Genomic DNA, 20,915 nt, shown 5'->3' with positions numbered 1-20,915 from the left:
ACCTGGAGAACAATCTTCATTTATTGGCTTTCATCGGGAAAGAACAGGAAAGGGAAAGGAAGATAGAGGACTCTTAACCATCAGTGTTCTGGGTGTGAAAGAGTACTGAACACCTTAATTAATGATCCACTTCATTTCATATAAGAGTTTGCAGGCAGACAGATTAAACTACTGTTATCCTACAGTAATATAGGCACATGATATTGTGTAATGCATCAGCTTTTCAGCTCTCAGCCAAAGACCTGACCTCATTGAAAAACAAAGCATAAAATATTCCAGCAAAGCATGGCTCTAAAAATATCAATATGTCTATTTAAGTCACTATGATATTATTTTTAATGGTAGTTCTTCAAAATATACTATGCAAGGAATTTGATTTTCTCATATGTTAATCACAATTCATCTTTTTAAACACCTATTATTTTCACTGTACTAAAATAAAATCTTTGGATAGGTTATTGCAAGTATACTTTCAGAAATTAAGCCAGTCTAATAACTGGGATATCAATATGAATTTCTTGAGAATAGTTAAAGGGCTGCTCTTTAGATATTTACTTGAAAAGTCTTTGTCAATTAAGGAAATGGAATGATACAAATTTAATTTCTTTGCTTCTTGATTGGATTAGATTTTTTTAAAAAATATATTTTATTGATTTTTTACAGAGAGGAAGGGAGAGGGTTAGAGAGTTAGAAACATCAATGAGAGAGAAACATCGATCAGCTGCCTCCTGCACACTCCCTACTGGGTATGTGCCCACAACCAAGGTACATGCCCTTGACCGGCATCGAACCTGGGACCTTTCAGTCCGCAGGCTGACGCTCTATCCACTGTGCCAAACCGGTTAGAGCTGGATTGGATTTTTAAAAAAAATAATGAAGCATTCAAAATATTCTGGCAGGAAAGATATTTGTGTAGAGTGAAAAAACATTAATTTAAAGGGCATTACTTGGTTTATACCATTTTATGCATACTGATAGCCAATACTGGCTGAGCCATCATGCCAATTATCCAGAAGAAAGACTGGTCTGAATAACATTGTTACTGCTGTCCTTCAAGTACCAAAGCAGTAATTTTGATACTTTGCATTCTGTACTAAAAAGTCAAAATGTGAGCCTGGCTGGCATGGCTTAGTGGTTGAGCATCTACCTATGAACCAGGAGGTCATGGTTCGATTCCTGGTCAGGGCACATACCTGTATGGCGGGCTCAATCCCCAATGTGGGGTGTCAGGAGGCAGCCGATCAATGATTCTCTCTCATCACTGATGCTTCTATCTCTCCCTCTCCCTTCCTCTCTGAAACAATATATATTTTTTATTTTATAAAGAACATCGGAAGTGGAAGACAGGTCAGGACCAAATGCTGTTCGAACACCAAGTAAACGAGTAAAGTATAAGAGGATGAGTTTATGTTATGGTCAGAAAGTGCGATGCTTACATGGAAAGTGAGAACACTTGTGAAATATTATAAGATCTGTTTAACCAGATCATCAGGTTAAAATAAGGGGGGTGGCTTAGGGAGATAAAGTAAAATAGGAAGGTGATTCCCGGAGATGAGGAAAAATAAGGAAGGTGATTCCGGGGAAAGAAGAGGTAAAGGAACCAATAGGGGACTTTCCACAGAGGCACTGAAGTCATCAGGCTGGTGGAGAGCCTTAGAAGTGGAGATAGCAACTAGCACTGAAGAGTATGATGAACAGAAGAAAATGCTTGAGGGGGAAAAACAGGGCAGCAAGGGTAGACCGTGGACATGCCTGACAATGTTGTTTCCCTTTGTTGCAGAACCTCTGACACGGCACTAGATAAACATGTTTAGAATGCAATTCACTAGATAGAGTTGTAAGTTGCTTCCATTTATGATATGTATTCACTCATGTTTTCCATGTTTCTGACACTGTGCTAAATCTGAATTAGAGTTTCGTTAAATTAGAACTAGTAACATTGAACTATGCCATATATATCTCAAAATAAAGCTGTTACAAGTAATTTTTTTTGTCATTAATAATGTCTTCTTTTCCAAAATTCTATCCTTTAGAAAAGGCAGTGTGTGCCATGAAATCATTATAGGTTGCAGACTTGGAAGATGTGAATTCAACTGCCTTCTCTCCCTTACTTTTTACCTGTATAAGATGAAAATACACCTTCCTTCAGATGACTGATATGAGAAATAATTGTAGGATGTTTGAGAAAGTATTGGATTTATCACAGGCAGTTAGTAAACAGAAACAAAATAATTTACATTGGTTTGATAATTCACATTGATTTGATAATTGCTCTGGTGTGTTTGCCAGTTCTCAATAATGTTATTTACAATCCACTGTCTTCTTCATTTAAACCACTGGTCCAGAATTAATTTTGTTTATTTCCCTTTTATATTCTCTAAACATATGCATATAGCCCTCATTTCCAACTAAATACCAGAATGACATTTTCAGATTTAATGAAAATATTTTATTTGACTATTAAAATCATCTAGCTAAATTCTTCAAATGCAAATTTTATTTTATTTTCTTAATATGAACAGGGCATAAATAAATATTCTGAAAGAATCCTTCATTTACAAGGGTGAAATTTGTAGACCTGCTATTAATTTTGAAAGCTTCTGGTTAAATATAATCACTTGTCAAATTGCCATCTAGATAACATTTTGCAAAGAATTTTTTTTCATTCCCATGACATTTGTCTTATTATGAACTACCACTCATTATCACTTCTTATTTGCTCCTTTATCAAAAATTGAAGAGATACCCTGTCTGTAGGAATTCATTGTAAAACAAAATTTAATTAATCCACATAACTTCTGTTTCCTACAAATGTGCTTCATCTTTTGTTCTAGATCTACAGGCTCTTTTCGAATTAGAAAATAGGTTAAACTCTGCAGTGATACTATCTGTAGTTCTGATGCAAAATGTCTGGAATAGGCAAGGGACAAATCTATATGAGGTCATGTGGAAACCTTGATTTTGACCTTCCTGGTAATGAGAGATTCCTTCTACTCTCAAGTATTCACCCACTTATTCATCCATTTATCAAACATTTGTTAGGGCCATGAAGGTTAATGTGTCACCTTCTGGACTATGGCAGAAGTCCGTCGTTATTGTTCAGCAGTGGTTAAAAGCATAAACTTTGGAACCAGATGAATCTGTATTGGCTCCACTAAAATACATGCAATTTATTCCAATTGTTAATGTTGCTTTGACTTACATGATTTTTTTATGTACCGGAGGCAGCCAATTTTATTAATTATATAATAAATAGGATTACTCTTTATAACTTATTAATTTTATTATGTTCCATCACATTATCTTTTTATCTTTGGATATTTTAAGAACATAAGGAAGTACAATTTCCCTCAGGTCACTTTACTATAATTTTTCATCTACTTCTATAGTCCTTTGTCATCTTAATATTGACATCTCTAAAGAGCCTGCTCTCTACGTCAACCTAAGGCCCAGTGCAGGCTCCTGAGGCCTGTGCAGAAGCAAGAGCAGCTGTGCAAGCAGCAAAGCTGGCATCCCTGTGCCTGGGCTCCTGCCAATAGGTTTCATGGGGTTGCTACACCCAGTCTTTCCATGATTTTGTATGTCTAGCCCTCTTTCATGATGTTATTCCCGTGCTTCCCTTTCCCCAGTTACTGTCAGGAGTTTGGGACGTGTCCTGTCTCTGACTGCCTCTTTTTTCCATCCATGGGGACCTCTCTGGTCACTTAATGGGACCTGTGTTTCTACAGAGGCATGTTCCTGAGAAACCCTGCCCTGACCCAAAAGTGCCAAATGACATCCTGTTCCCCATGGGCACAGAGCCTGCTAGGCCTCAGTAGCTGCTTAGCTGCAGCTGAATAAGCTCTTGCCCACACTGGAGGGTCCTAGTAGGAAGCCTGAGGAGAGGAGGGAAGGTGCGCTTGTCTGGTAGCAGGGTCTTCAAAGACTGAAGCTATCAGGAGAGAGGGGCGTCCTCTCTTCAGCAGTGGAACGAGAAACCTGAACGACCAGACGTCGAAGCTACATGTAGTTCCAAGCTCTGCAGCCTGACTGTGGGCCTGCAGGCCTGCTTGGTTTTGGCCAGCAAGGCACTCTTAAAGAAATTGAATTTGAGCACCTTTAAGCAAGACCAGTACCCTTTGGTTCCCAAAGCTCCCCTGTTTGCCATTACTTTGCCACTTTTCATTTTCACTACTAAAAAGAGTCCAACGTGTTTTTATTTCCTTGATTTTCTCTATTCACCCTCCAAAGGAGGACCTACCTCTCTGTACCAGGAATCAGCAATTTCTACAGGAGAAGATTGCTTTGTACCCAGACTGTGGTAGGCTCGAGGATCCAGGCTTGATTTCAACCATATGGTTCAAAATTATTTTGTTTTGTTTTTTAATCAATGGGGCAGTTCTTGTTTGTCTTTCGCATGCCTGCCTATGGAAAGGATGATTCTGGCAAATGGTAGTATGTGGATTCAAAAGGAGGGTACCTTTAATAGTAAGAGAATGCTTTGGACAAAATTTAACCCCTGTATCATATTTTGGTTTAACATCACTGCATTCCTGTATTCCTGTTTACTCTCTTTTTAATCTAAAATAATAACATAGAAACTTAACAGGTTAGAAATTGTAAGTGTATTATATTCATTTTTAAAAATATGTTTTTTATTGATTCTTAGAGGGAGAAAAGGAGAGGATAGAGAGATAGAAACATCAATGAGAGAGAAACATCCCCTACTGGGGACTGAGCCTGCAACCCAGACATGTGCCCTGACCAAGAATCAAACCAGTGACCTTTTGGTTTTTGGGTTGGTGCTCAACCACTGAGCACATGGGCCAGGCCTACTGTATTATGTATGTTCATGACAGTAGAACCTTTATGATGTAATTGTCTGGCTAAATGACCAAGTGTTTGGAGGATACAGTACAGTAGGAAATACTGATTAGCTGGATAGAAATTAATGTTTGGAATAATTTTGGCACTGTTCTATGTTGGACAGCACCACATGCCATGCAATCCACTGATTCAATATTCTTGGGCTTGGGGATTGATAGTTTTATTTCATGTATCTTCCATTTCAGAGACATGTTATCTGCTCCTAAGTAACTAAATAATTTAACTTAATTTTGGCAAAGATAAAAATTAGGGATAAACTGAGAAGTAAATAAAATTGAAAAGTTACTTCACATGCGATAAGGTATATAATTGTAAATCGTAGTACTCTCAGACTTGTATTATACCATCCTCAACTTCATTTCGTCCCCTGTGCACATTGCAGGAGAATATCAACTGGCAACTTTATTAACAAAAATCTCTTGTCAATCTAAAAAGTATTATTAATTCACCTAGTGGTATTAATTTATCATTGAACTCTTTTAATCATCAATTCGAACCAAGCCTCATATCCATCAACAAAACTATTTCTGTCTCCATAGACATTCAATCAGTGCAATGTAGCCTGGCTTCAAATCTGAAATGTGCACAAGGGCAAACTTTCTTTTAACAAATGTATATTCAAAAGTTAAAGAGCCAAACAAATTGCTCCTGGCAAGTCCAGATTCCCTCAAGGCAAGGGCAGCATAAAAATGGCAGAGAGCAGCACTAAGTCATTCATGACTAAAGCTTACAAACTCACCGGATTTTACTGAATTGAACCAAGTAACACATTAGAAATATGGAGGATATACTGCCCTCACAATTTTTATTCCTTCTAACTCCAGGCACTATAGAGAGAGAAATGACTAAATCTCTATTTTAATAGCGGCTGTCAAGAGTTTTGCTCTGCAGGGCCTATTTCAGCAGTTCCTGGTGGTAATATATGGCATTTCCCTGATTAACAGCCATTTTATAACTTGTGTAATTGGCCACAAATCAGGGGAATGTCATAATGTAGCAAGAAAACATTCCCATCTTCGTCAGAGCCCTGGCTTGGATTTCTGGGGGAATTATTACTTGAGTAGTTTGTGGGTTTCATTACTTTAAATAATGTACTACCTGAAGTACAAAAATAGACATTTAAACTAATGAACATTTCTCCTAACCTGTTCTACAATGCCTACTCTTAGATTTCTTTTTCTCATGGAAAAAAAAATCCCTAAAATTGAATTTCTTTTTTAATCTTTATAATACCAGTTTGTGGGGAAATAAAGGCAAGGGCAGGGCTGGGAGGAGGTTGAGGTGACTGAGGCGTTAACCTCAGGTATGAAATGTAAAGGGGCACCAAAAAATTCTGTAATCAAGATATAACTATTTTAATACAATATTTAAAAAAATCAAAATTAATAAAAATATCAATAATGAACAAAACATTAAAATTTGAAATAAAAACAGGATCTGACCCTGTACTCACATCACTCACCTTGCTCACCTCACCCTAGTTCCAACTCCAGCAAGGGTATTGGATAGCAAATAGTGACCCCAAATTAATGAGATCAATTTAGTTTGTCCAATAGAAAACAGGTCTTGAATCTTTATAGTTATAAGGGCAATCTCCTGACCAGAATTACGTATATATGGAATCTTATTTCACCCATGATACACAGTCCAAAGCACTTTACTATCAAAGTACCATCTATATAGCAGATAAAATGTGTCATTCCATAGCAGCTTCTATTGGAGACGATGGACTATTAGTTGAAAGCATGACAAATATAAATGATTATTAAGCATTTTCTCTTTCTAAGGTTGGTAAAGCATTATTTAAAAATATACTTATTTTCTGATTTGAGCAGTAACTGTGATATTGTACCCTAGACATACAAAGTTAAAAAACAAATACTGTGTTTGTCCTCAAAAAGATGAAATTGAAGCCCATGGGTACAGTGGTTTGAAAAGTCTATGAGAAAGGCAGGCACTGATAAGAGGCATGTAATTCAGATAGGGTGTCGGGTGGAGTTAGATGAAAAGAAAGAGGATGATGGGGCATTCCAGAGAGAAGGGTTAATGCTGTGAAACAAGGAGGCTTGAAATGGTAGCATGTTTTAGAAGGAGCATGGATATTTCAGGAAGGGTGGGAATCTGGATACAAACCAGGAAATAGCAAAGTGAGACTGAAGAGAGAAAGAGAAGGCAATTCAAATGAGAAACAAGAGATATTTGAAGGAAATAATAAATATCAGAGCTTAATTAGAGATCAGCTAAATTGACTAACATATTTTAAATGGAAAACAAATACTACATCAGTGTAGATATTTTATGCATTTTGATCCTTGAATTAGAAATAAATACATAAAAATGTATTTAAAAGGTATACAAGCTTTTCAGAAATATGACCCACTAACAAACTTGGAAGTTTCACAAGGACATTTGTGCTATATCTGCCTGATTCATTCCTTTGAGATTATCCCTCTGAAGGCAGAAGAAAATGGAGTTTTGTGTGGTTAACATTTTATCATACATTCATTTAAAAGTTACTAAACTTTAGATTTGGTGAAAGAATACTATAAAAATTAGGTTTAAAATGATGAAATATTACCCATTGCAAAATGAGAGTAAAGACAAAATATTGTAAAACTGGCAAGAAAGATTACTTACATTAAATCCAGTCATAAAAATAATCATAAAAATCATGCTGAAACAATTGCACTTTTCCAATCACGTGATAAAATGTTTTACCAATTGCAACTACAATTGACCTGAAAATAAGAATAAAAAGGGGTCACTCACCTTTTACATTATTTGCTAATTTCTTGGCTTCATTAAGAATCCCAAAGCTTTTCTGAAGAGAGCCTTTGGCACCGTCCTTTAATGAACCCTGAGGACCTGTGGCCTATAGACAGAAAAAGAAGTGTCACAATAAGAACCAGAGAATTACGGAGTAGAGGTATCTAGCAGGTTGTTGTTTTACAGGGTTTACTTTTAGGAAAGCATTCTGGGCTACAGATTTAGAATAATAAATTAACAGCACATATTGGTGATTAAAGTCAGTAGACCAGTGGGTGAAGGGAAGGCCTAGAAAAGAACCCTGTGGGTTCCCAAAACTTAAGGGACAGGTACAGAAAGTGGGGCTAGCGAGGCTCCGGAGAGGACAAAGAGAAACCAGGATACTATAATGTTATGGAAGTGAAGAGGTGAAGCAGCTGAAAGCATGAGACTGCAATGTTGCAAGGACATATCTGCTCAGTATCATCAAGGGCTGAAGAATAGGCAAGCAAATTAACATCTAACCAGAGGTTCTCAACCTGTGGGTCGAGACCCCTTTGGCGGTTTCACAGGGCTCGCCTAAGACCATCCTGCATATCAAATATTTACATTACGACTCATAACAGTAGCAACATTACAGTTATGAAGTAGAAATGAAAATAATTTTATGGTTGGGTCACAACATGAGGAACTGTATTTAAAGGGTCAGAAGGTTGAGAACCACTGATACACATCCACTGACGTTATCCCTGTGCACATTTGGAGTGAGGAGAATGGGGGGCATTTCCTGTCCCTTAGGTGTTGAAATGAGGAAGAATACTGCTCCTTTTCTAAACGCATCTGAAAGCACTATGACAAAACAAAGTCTTCCAAATGACAGTCTCTGAACCACATCATCTCCTGGCAAAGGGTATTTATTAAGGCTTGGATTAAAGAGGTGACACAAAGATAACAGAATGATATGGGAAAAGAATTGTTTAACTTGAATGTCTAGTTATCCATTTTAATAGTGTTTGCTCCTCAGCGATCATTACATAATACCTTATAGTGAGAGATAAATAAAATAAGATCTTGTTAAATTTTAAATTGGAAAAGTATTGCAGGGTGCAGGAAGAGCTAAACACTGACTGCTGAGGTTATAAATCTGAATGCAGGCTATCCCAGACATAGCAATCTTCAAAGACAATTGCAATGACTTAATAACTTTTCTTTATCAATCATATTATTTGAGCATTAAACTAGGAAAGATTACACAACTTTATACTGTTGTAATAAAATTTATTTTAAGGTGTTATACAAAAGCTTTCATCTAAATAATCTACTGTTTACAGAACAGCTGATTATATAATGCTATGATATCTACAAATGAACATATGATAAATATACACATAAATAAAAAGTGACATTGTGTGTATATACCTTGGGAATTAGATACAATAACATCACGTAAATGTCATTTATCTTGAAGAAAAAAAAAAAGAGTGTCAATGTAAATGGCACAAATCCAGTGTACCTTATTTAAAAAAATAAGCCTCAATTATCCATTCAGGTTCTATATTTGTTTCAAATTTACATGCCATTCTTACTTCCTTATTTATAAATTTTCTGAATCAAAACAGATTAGAAAAAAAGTAGGATAAAGATTCTCCTATTGGCGCTTGAAAACAGCAGGAGTGACAGCTGATTATCCGTCTGACACCGAGGAGAGAGAAAACTAAGTAGAGAGAAGAGTTTTTGAAGCTCAGGATTTGGAGTCAATTTGAATAGGGATGGAGTAGGTTTCCATAGATGCCAATACTATCATAGTAAAATAACTCATGTTGACATGATGATCCTGAGTCATCAAGGTCATGTGGGTCATTCATAATACAGATCAAACCAGAGAAAGATTTCCTTACAGACTTGACGTATGAATGCCTTTCTACAGAAACATAATTTAGCAAGCATTTAACATCCAAAATTTTAAAGCTAATCTCAGTTGTGCAAACTGAGGCATAGGGGGAAAGGAGGGAGAGTTGATTTGCTGTGCATTAGAAAATTAACACAGTGAGGTGAGAAAGAAGAGAGGGAGAAGGGCCAGACAATCTAGAAAGAGGCTAAATTATGAACTGTGGAAATTGTTGAAGGACTATGATGACTAATGTTCTTTCTTTCTCTCTTTTTATATTTTTTAACAAATTTATTGATGCATAAATAACCTTTACATATTTACAATTTGATAAATTTTGACATAACATGAAACCATCACCACAATCAAGGTAAAGAACATTTCTATCAATTCTTTTTTTGTTGTTAATACTCACCCAAATATATTTTTCCACTGATTTTTTTTAGAGTGTGTGGGAGAGAGTGAGGGTCGGGGGAGAGAAAGAGTGGGAGAGGGAGAGTAAGAGGAAGAGAGAGAGAGAGAGAGAGAGAGAGAGAGAGAGAGAGAGAGAGAGAGAGATTGCTTCTTGCACCTGCCCCAACCAGGGCTGGGGATGGAACCTGCAAGCCGGGTATGTCCCCTTGACTGGGAATCGAACCCAATTCCCTTTGGTATATGGGCCGATGCCTTAACTATTGAGACACACCAGCTAGGGCTCCATCAATTCTTTTTAATTTCTCCCTTCTACCACTTCTTGTCTTTCCTTAATCTCCACACAAACACTGATCTGTTTTCTATCACTATTAGTTAGCAATTTATAGTATTTTACATAAATGGCATCATCCAGTGTGTACTCTGGCTTTTTTCGTGCAGTGTAATTATTTTGACATTTACCCATGTTGTGTGTGCATCTGATTTATCCACATTGTGTGTGTGTGCGTGTGTGTGTGTGTGTGTGTGTGTGTGTGTGTGTGTGTGATCTCTTTTGCTGGTAGGAAAGGAAAATGGGGAGTTGTTCAATGGGTATAGAATTTCAGTTTTGCAAGATGAAAGTATAGAAATCTGTTGCACAAAAATGTGCTTATATTTAACACTACTGTATTGTACACTTAAAAATGGTTAAGATGGTAAATGTTATGTTGTGTCTGTACACCATTTTGGTTTTAATTTGTATTTTCCTTGTAACTAATAATGTGGAGCATATTTTCATGTGCTTATTTACCATCTTTTTTTGGTGAATTGTCTAAATCTTTTATCCAATTTTTTATTGGATTATTTGTTCTTATTGAATTTTGAAAGATCTTTATGCATGACCTGATACAAATCCTTTATCAGAAAGTACTTTGGAAAAAAATCCCTTAGTTTGTAGCTGATAAGTGGTTGGATTTGATTTAACATTGTCAAGAATTTTTATATCTATGTCCATATGGAATATTGGTCTATAAATTTCCTTTTTTTGTAATATTTTTGTCTGGTTTGTATCAGAGTAACTGGCCTCACAGAATGAGGAGAGACATTTTTCTCCTCTTCAATTCTCTGAAGAAATTATTATTTCTTTCTTAAATGTTTATTGGAATTTAATAGTGAAGTAATTTGGACCTGTGTGTGTGTGTGTGTGTGTGTGTGTGTGTGTGTATGTGTGTGTGTGTGTGTGTGTGTGTGTGTGTGTGTGTGTGTGTGTGTGTGTGTAAAGGTTTTTAAGTAGAAATTAAGTTCTCTAAGGAATACATGGCTATTTGAGTTATTTATTTCTGAGTGAGTTTGTGCTTTCCAAAGAATTTGTCCATTTCATTCAAATTGTTGTATTCTTGGCATCAAATTGTTTATAATATTCTCATTAACCTTTACTGTCTGCAGAAGCTGTAGTGATTTCACACCTTTTATTCCTGATACTAGATATTGCTGATTTTCCTGAATTTTTCTGATTAGTCTGACAGGATGATTATCAACTTATTGATCTTCCACTGGACCTTTGTCCCCTCATTCAACAACATGGCTGAGCTCTGACTGAAGTCCATCTGCTGACAGATGTTCCTGCTGCTAAGTTCCTATCTTCTTGCATTTATGAATATCGCCTGCCTTTGCTTCCAGGCATCTTGTCTTTCTTGCTTTTCAGGAAGCCAGTGTTTTCTTCTGGAATCCTTATTCAATTATGGGACAGTAGCAACAAGGTCAGGAAAGACAGGGAGGCAGGGAATTTTGATGTGTGGATGGAAGACAAGTATTTCAGTTGCAAAGGATTGTGGAGTTTATAAGGGCAGGGGTAGTAGAGCTTAGGCTGTTAGGTAGATTAGAGTCAATTTCAGAACAGTTTAAATGTCAGACTAAGGAAACTGGACAATAAGCAATGTTGAGCCAGTGAAAGTTTCTGAGTAGGTGTGTACCATCAGAGTTAGTCCAGGATGATGAATTGCGCAGCTGTGTGGGAGGAAAGGATAGATCAGTTGGCTATTTTAACAGTATAGGCCAGCGATTTTCAACCAGTATGCCATGGGACTCTGGTGTCCTGCAAGAATTTTTAAATCATGCAACACCTGAATATTTAGTCAGGGTCACTGACCAATTTAGATCGTCAAATAAAAAAAATGACAATAGTGGACACAACGATAGGTATCTGGTGTGAATTAATCATACTTATTTTTTTGTCAGGTTGGCAAAAAATATAGTGTTTGGTGTGCCAGTAGTTTATGTGTGACATGAGATAAAAAAGGTTGAAAAACACTGGCATAGGATAGAAAAAGGAGTTGTAACCTCAGGCAAGCGCAGTGGAAGTAAGATGTTTGGGTTCAAGAGATGTGGAGGAATAAGACAGGTTTCAATGTTTCGAGAAGCACTTCAAAATATTAAAGAGCTAATGGCATACAGCCATCAATCCAGGTTTAAAAGACAAGCCTTTCGTATGATCACAGAATGGAGAACACTAACATGTTATGGATGAACAGAACAGTTTCAACTCATTGGAATTTGGATAGCTCTTTTCCAACAATGCTTAGTAAGGCACTGAAGCACATCAACAATATCAGAAGAGGTGATGAAGCAGCATTTTCCAAGCTAATTATACTTCATACATATTCATAAGCATCACATCTGAGTTTCTGACAGCGTCTACAATGTATGTGAAATATTAATGAGGTTTTAGAGTTGCATAGCACTGTTTCTTTTTTTAGAGATTGTATTTTGTAAGTTCTCTCTGTGTGTATATATACAATATATACATTATACACATATATAAATTGGATAAAAACTTTCATTATGTCACACATAATAGAATATGATTATATGTAGGTTGTTGTATGTTTTTATTAGTTAATAATAATTTATAAAAAAATGTGAGATAATGTAAGATCATTAGAGAAGGAAATATACAGGAAAACATGTCTATAAAGATTTAACAGAGGGCTCGGCACATAACTGGCTTTTGATACATCATAGTTTTGCTCTTCCTACTGTTTCCTAAATATTTATAGCAACTCCTTTTAAATCATCATGTCATTGATTAACAGATGAATGAATTTATTAATTTACCCAACAAAATTATACAGCTGCCTCAAGCACCAGAGTGAGCACTGATTATTCAGAGATATGAAGATTCTGCCTGTCCTAATGGTACTATAGTGGAATGAATAGATAAACAAAACGTCCTTTATAAAGAGAATGATTACTGCCAAATGGAGCATGAATCTAAGTGTTTTGTTTTCAGAGGGGGCTCCATTAGGGGCATAAGGTGTGAAGAAGAGACCTGAAGTTAAGTTTATCAGGTTGGTAAACCTGCACCCCAGTGATTTGTTATTTAAATAAGTAATTTAAAAATTTATTGTTTATATTACTGTCTATATTGTATTTTATTATTTTTAAATTGAGCTAAATTTTCTAAATTTATTGAAAGGGTTGGCCCTAAGGAGAAATTCAGAATGTTTCTTTTTTAAAAACATGTTTATGTTTTAATTGATTCCAGAGAGAGAGAGAGAGAGAGAGAGAGAGAGAGAGAGAGAGAGAGAGAGAGAAGACACTGTTTGCCTCACACATGTGCCTCGACTGAGAATTAAACCCTCAACCTAGGTATGTGCTCTGACCAGAAATCAAACTTATGACCTTTTGGTGTATGGGATGATGCTCCAACCAACTTAGCCCCACACCGGCCAGGGCCAGAATATTTCTGTTTTTGATTCTGCTTTATAAAGAAAGTTGTAACTAAAAATTCAACAGCATGGTTTATGACCTATTCCATTATCAAATAATTTATTTTACAGGATAAGTCTTATACATTTCCAAAGGGATAATATGCTGAGATAATATATTACTTATATGATTTTAAATTTAAAATATTTTTTAATAAAGAAAACTGTTCAAAATGTGCATGGGTATATGTAAGGGCTGGCTATTAGCTGCAATATGTTTATGTATCATATATATCAAATAAATTTATATTTGGTATGTTAGACTGTTGATAAAATCAGAGAGAACTTACTTTCTTACTATAATAAAATAAATTCTCAGAAGAAATGGTGGAATGTAGATTATGTACATTTTAAGAATGTTTGAGAATATAAAAATGTGCATGTGATTTTAATGATACATTAAGCTATTAAACAGTTATATAATTATTACCCTTTGCATAAGAAAAGTATGGACAGATAAACAACATTATAAAAATGTTTATTTGTGATTGGTTGGATTATTCACATTTTATATTTTCTCCCTCTTGCTATCTGTATTTCCTATTTTCGTCTAATGGACATGAACTGCCTTTGTAATAATTAAAAAAAGGTCACACAATTTAAAATATGAAAATCACTATGTATTGATTTTAAATGTATTTTACTATAACCTATGTTTTAAAAGTACTACAGGATAGTAAAATAAAATAGTGATTAAAAAATGAGTAAAGAAACAAGCCAGTTTTTTTTTTATTATAAACAGTTTAAAAAATACCCTTTAATTGTATTAAAAATATAATTTAATGCAGGTTGTTTGAAGCATCTGTCTTCATCTGATAGCATTAACACACTTTGATATAATAAAAAAAAATTACCCCAATTTATTATCATTAAAAAAAGTGATGGCTTTGGTCTGAAATCTGCTGAAAGGCTGTATTAGTGCTGGCCTTGCACAGTAAGTCCTAACATGGAAGAAAGATTAGATGAGTCTCCAGAAGACTGGAAGCCAATTAGCACACAAAGGAGACTCAGGGATGGAACAGGAAATCCTCAAAATCATGAATATTTAGAATCAGGGACTGAATATTCAGAAGGATGAGAACACCAAGAAAGACAATCAAAAGAGGGTTTAAAAATATGTCACTAAGGGAGAACAGGTTTCACCCACTGCTGTGTGACAGCCATTGCTCCAGCACACATGGGGCCACCGGCTTGCTGCCAAGAGGCAGGGAACAGATAAGCTGTTGCGGGCAGGATGGGTGGACCTTACAAGGATTCTTGATTTTGAGTCAAGGCAACAGAGAAGTATCTACTGAGTTAGAGAACGTCCTCAGAGGTCATAGGTTTTCCTTCCAGTTAATATCCAAAATCAAACTCAACATGGCAATTTCATCTCCTAATTTTTCCACCACAGGTGGAAAACCTAACAGCAGGCCTGAGAGCACTACTACCGTGAATAACAGTTCAAACTTATGTTGCGTTATAGCAGCATCCAAAAGAGTTTCTGAGTTCTGAATAATGATACAAACTCTTTGATTTTTAACAGTTGTTGCCCTGAATTTTTAGTATGTCAAATGCTGGATCAGAAATAGAAGTTTGCTTCTCTGTTTCCAAAAGATTTTTTAAAATATTGACTCAAATGAATGTATCCTATACAAAGAAAATCACTAAAATTAGGGTGGCTTAATGAACACTACTTTTACACACAGGTTCAATATTTTTTCTGGGTTACTTAGATCCTTACATTTTTACATTTGCTATTGTGTGAAATACTCAGTTTATAGTTAAGTTGCTGAATTGCTGATGAAGAAGAAGAAGAAATGCTCACTAGTTTTCTTAGCAAATTCAATTATGTCAATTATGGGTTTATGTCATTTTTTTCCATTAGTACTACACTGGTATAAAATTTAAATTCCAATGTTTAGAAATATTAATAAAAAATCAAAATTACAGTTTGAATGACTTCTAAGTAGTGGATGACAGAATGAAATAGAAGGTATACAAGTTTACAATTTGACTGACTATATTTTATTGGGCCTTTTGAATGCAATATGTACTCTGCTAATATTTGCCCAGTTTTTTATGTAGGAAATAAAAACTCAAAAATGATCTTGCAAGTATTCTTTATGTATTTTGGTTCATCCAATTACACAAAGCAAATATTAAGTAAGACAGGCTGAGAGAATACATTACCATATTTCTAGTCAACCACGCATTATAAATGCCTTAATGTTTAATCACACTTTTGCAAGATTTACATTGTTTAACTATATGATTTGCTAAGTAATATTAGTGGTGTCAAAAGAATCTTGCTACAATAAGGACTCAAAGACTAATAAGAAAAAAATTATTAGGAATGATGTTAGTAATATTAAAGAAGTGAATAGTAATAGGAAGGAAAAGAACATTTCCTATAAAGCAAAAAATGAGTTATGCAGGTAAAAGTTGGAAAGAATTATTTTTATTAGCCTGACAAATGCATGACAAATAACAAACATAAATTATTATTGCAGGTTGACTGTAGGTTAAAATTCTGTTCATCTCTGATTGCCCTGTGGGTTGTGTTTCATAATGCTATTTATACATCACGTATATTAAGTATGTAAGTAAAAATTCTAAAGAGAAATAGAAAATGTGGGTATGGAATAGTATCCCATATTTATCAATAAGTAGTTCATAAGCATCTTTTATTAGCACCCTCACTGTGTCAATGATAAGAGGAAGATATCATCTGAGGTCATTGGCGATTGAATATTAAATTAGGTGAAAAAATTAAGTTCGAAGTTTGGGAGACTATATTATAGGAATCAAACTAAGGAAGGGATCAAAATAGACTATGTACTTATTTGAAGACACAGCTTCTAATTCCCAAATTCTGACCTGCTATCTGCTCTCTCAAATTTTATTTCAGAAATTCCAGCATACCACTAGAACTTAATTCTTATCAATTAAAAAAGGAATCCTACATGACATCCATATTCAAACAGATGTACAGGCATTACCTCAAACTAACTAGAGAAAATAATTTTATTTTTCCTTTGAAATGTTCTTCTCTATTTCCTACCTTTTGTGGAAATACACATATCTTTTCAGTTCTGAAAATGTGGAGCATGCTGCCGTTCTAGATCCCAGCATTAGTGTTCGGAGATGGCAAGGGTTATCTACATTTAGTGATCAGCTGCTATATACCACGTGTTACCTCTATGAACATCATGGACTGAAATTTTGATGTATTGAGAGGAATTTATATGAAACTAAAGAGTAAACACTGTTCCTGCACATTTAAACTCATCATATGCTTCCAATAAAATGCTTTATTAAAATCCTAAAATAGTAGTTCCACAGCTTACCACATAGCGTATTTACAAAATGTTGCTACATGTAAAGGATAAAGATTTGCCACTATTGAAGATACTCAGATAATGTGTTAAATATACTTGGAAACCCAATTTTATTTTGAGCAATAACAGCAGCCAAGGGCTGCTTTGAAGGCAAAGGTTTCAATGGATAAAAACAGTGTAAATAGTTTAGAACCATATGATGTGATGTGTTTGGCAACAGATGCACTTTGTAGTCAAACTTCACATATAACATACTTGCGTGCGACTATAAGCAATGTGCTAATTTTCAAAGCACTTTCTTGCTGATGACGTTTGGAAAAATAGTGATAAATTTTGCTGCTCAACATCTTATGTTTGACTGTTTTTCTCCTGTGACTTGGGTGGCACAGACCTCCTTGGCAGACCTTTATCAGTAGCAAGTGGTGGGTGGCAGAAGAGTTCTGCTGTGATTACAGTCCACTGAGAGTTTGTTTTGAGTAAAATTAAAAGGAGCCTGCCTTTGAAAATAATTCAAAACAAAGATTCTATTTTACTAGGATTTTCCAGAATGCCTTTAAATTAGAGTAATTTAGGTACTTATTCAAACACTTGGACCTCCATTCTCAGTGCATAATTCTATTTGTTTCTTACCAGTTTTGTAGCTTCATGTGCAAGGCCTTTGGCTTCTTTAGCAATTTTGTCAGCTTCATCAATATAGTCCTTAATATTGCTGTAAGCTTTGAAGGCTGCGGTGGCATTGAAGGAGATGCTTTTAGCTTCATCAAGGATTCTGTTGGGATTACCCAATAAAAGAATGTTTGATAGTCAAATGAAGAACATCTTACTTATAAAACATATGGCTTCCAAATAACCATGGCCAATATAATCATGATAATTCCAATCATAGTGGGCTATCTATTACTGTATTATGGTATAGTTTTCAATTTAAACTCATCTTCCTAAATAATTCAGCTATGAAATAGTATGAACATATTATTAAATACCCACAGCATCCCCCACAGCTTCTGTAACCATGTGCACCAGGCAAGTATGTGCAGTGAGATGATGCTTTCATCATTTGTGAAGCACGCTACACATTTCAGAGCACTTGTACCACATTCCTGGAATGAATTTCACAAAATCTCTCTAGGGTAGGTATATTTCCCAGGTGAAAATAAATGAATCCCAGAAAGTTAAATAACTTGTTTCAGGTCACATGTCCAACATGGTGGCTCCAAGTCCTTGCCAATTAAGGACTTGGGATCAGCATCTGCAGACTTCTGGCTTACTGTTCCATCTACTGCCCTTCATGCTAAATTGGCAAAAGTTTGTTATAAAATGAACTGTGCATGAGCCGTGCCCTGGGTCTTCAAACATTTACATTTTCCTTTGAATCAATGAGTATTACATATTGGAACAGAATTTTACATGTCTTATATTAAATACAGATTTGTTTTGGAAAATGATTCTTGGGGCTGAAGCACCTATGTAATTGTAGGGAAGCATCCTAGTGTTACATAGAAGGCTGTCCATAAGTCAAACACACCTCACCATCTGCCCCTCCCTCCTTTGACCCTTATGAGAATCCCAGGTATAGTGAGTTGTTATTTCACAGAGGAATGCATAGTGCCTCCCTGGAGTCTGAAAAGAAAAAAGACTTAAGTCTCTATGTATGGCCCCCATTTTCAAAAGCCACCTGATTAACAATGCATAGTTTGGATTCCAGTAAAAATATAAAACTGAACTTTGAAGCAGAATGTGTATTTATACATTATTATTTAAAATGCTAATAAGGCAACTGCTGTGCTCTCCAATAAAGTACAAAACCCAGTTTTTCTAAGTGTAGCCTCGGGCTATGCTCACTCCCTACCAAGCCATATTTGAATATACTTTTAACTTGGACTTTTGATGTGACTCCAGTAGAGCGCCCAGACCATCCTAATTAGGCTCTTCCACAGAAAGGCCATGTAGCTCGTATGTTCATAATTACAGAAATCACGATTTGAAAGAGACTGTCTACCATTTTTGTTAGTCAAAACTTTTGGGCAAGTGTCAAGTTACATAGACATTTCCAACAACAGATGACATACCCATCAAGGACAGCAGATGAGGCATTCAGCTGAGCTGCATGGTTCTCAGCCTGGTACACCCTCTCGGCAAGCTTCCTGTCTTTCATTTCTCGGGAGAGGTCATCTATTTTATCTTTCAGCTCTTCAGACATGGGTGGTAATTTAGTTTGAATGTCTGTAACATACTGTTATGTAGAGAAAAGAGGGTATTTTAAGTAAGTGAATCCAAGCCTTCACTCATTTACTAATTACTCTCTGAGATATAATTATGCATCCTTCGTTTTTTATGAAACTTCAAATTTACTAACATAGCAAAAAGAAAATGGAGGATAAAAGCTGTTATTTAATGAAAGAGATTAGGAAATATAGGAAGCCAATTTACACCAAGAAGAACCAAACTATCTTTTTTAAAAATTGTCACTTCACAGGTATAAATGCACAAATGATCCTCATTAGGATCTTTTAGACCATTTATGTTTATATCACCATATATCACAATGTCTACTGCATTAGATAGTATGTTAAAAGTCTGTTTGTAGATTTAAATTTCTCTTTTAACTAACTTTACATGAATATTGAAGCAGATTGTAAGTGTTGCCCTAGCAACAAGCAATGTCCTTCAGTGTGAAAGAAAATTCAAGCTTGTGGGAGTAGCTGATTACGCTCACACAGATATTACTATCTACTGGGAGAACAATATGAAGTTCTAATTGTTGCCAATAGGTGGGCACAGTCACAATAGAAAAATGCAAAAACAATATTACACCCACAAGAAAAAACGTTAGCATTTGCTTATATTACTGAGACTTCTCACTGATTCCCATCTGTGAAAGCCTATGTCATCACCATCTTTCTTTTTATTTTGGGTTTAATCAAATACTCACGTCTATGACTGAGTTGATTTCATCTGCAAGACGATTGGCTTCATCAAGTATGTCATTGCCTTCTTTTAAAGTGTTCTCAGTTTGTCGTTTTCCACTTTCAATAGCTTCTTTCTTTTCCTGTAAGACAGCATGAACACACCATCAAAATGCTTTTAGGTAAAACCCTATCCAGCCCCATATTCTCGACTTCCCTGAGCTGTCTGAACAAAGGCATTGCAAATAAGGTATGCCATGTTGACAATGAGGCTGGATGAGAGTAATATGAACTACTCAGCCAATCCTCCAAGAGTTATTTTATTTAAATGCCTGTAAGGTACTTCATTCCATTGTGAGAAAGTCATCCGAGAGAGGAAAAGTTATGTGATGGTAGCTAAGGAATTAAAAACGATTTTTAAAGCAAGATGAACATCCATTTTTTAAAACATATTTTTTATTGATTTCAGAAAGGAAGGGAGAGGGAGAGAGAGATAGAAACAACAATGATGAAAGAGAATCATCAATCAGCTGCCTCCTGCACAACCCACACTGCGGATTGAGCTTGCAACCTGGCATGTGCCCTGACTGGGAATTGAACCGTGACCTCCTGGTTCACAGGTTGAAGCTCAATCACTGAACCATGCTGAACATCATTTTTTACCTAAAATGTAAGTGCTAAATATGTATTACTGAACATGTGGTAGTATCATAAATTACCTTGAAACTAGATGTTGAATTCCAGAATCTATGTGCCAATGAGTATTTTGTGAGCATATACATAAGCAGATTTATTCTATGGGAGGTCTTCAAAAAATGAAAAGAAATTGAATTTTTAAGGGAATTTAGGAGAAGTACTTTTTTAAAAAAGAGAAACTAACACATGGAAGACTAAACTTAATGGAAACTCTAAGAAGAGAGCAGATTCTAAATTTTCTTTGAAACTGATAGCTTGTCTCAGCACTACATGAAACTCATTGAGAGTAAAATCACTGAGAGAGAAATAGTGCTATTTCTTTATTTGGAGCATAACT

General features: G+C 35.5%; 1 protein-coding gene across 7 annotated transcripts in view; it reads right to left on the bottom strand.

Annotated features, from left to right (window-relative positions):
- Nucleotides 1-20,915, bottom strand: part of LAMA2 (laminin subunit alpha 2) — a 480,022-nt gene that overhangs the window by 74,363 nt on the left and 384,744 nt on the right. For all 7 annotated transcript variants that reach the window (XM_036316421.1, XM_036316415.1, XM_036316414.1 and 4 more), the window contains 4 exons: nt 19,909-20,025; nt 19,046-19,209; nt 17,607-17,745; nt 7,636-7,738 (listed from right to left, as the gene is read on the bottom strand). In XM_036316421.1, coding sequence (XP_036172314.1) covers nt 7,636-7,738; nt 17,607-17,745; nt 19,046-19,209; nt 19,909-20,025 — 523 coding nt within the window. The remainder of the gene's footprint in view (nt 1-7,635; nt 7,739-17,606; nt 17,746-19,045; nt 19,210-19,908; nt 20,026-20,915) is intronic.

The sequence above is a fragment of the Myotis myotis genome, unplaced genomic scaffold (genome assembly GCF_014108235.1).
Source record: "Myotis myotis isolate mMyoMyo1 unplaced genomic scaffold, mMyoMyo1.p scaffold_m19_p_7, whole genome shotgun sequence".
NCBI lineage: Eukaryota > Metazoa > Chordata > Mammalia > Chiroptera > Vespertilionidae > Myotis > Myotis myotis.
Note: the sequence above shows the minus strand (reverse complement) of the source record. Positions and strands in the feature narration are given on the sequence as shown.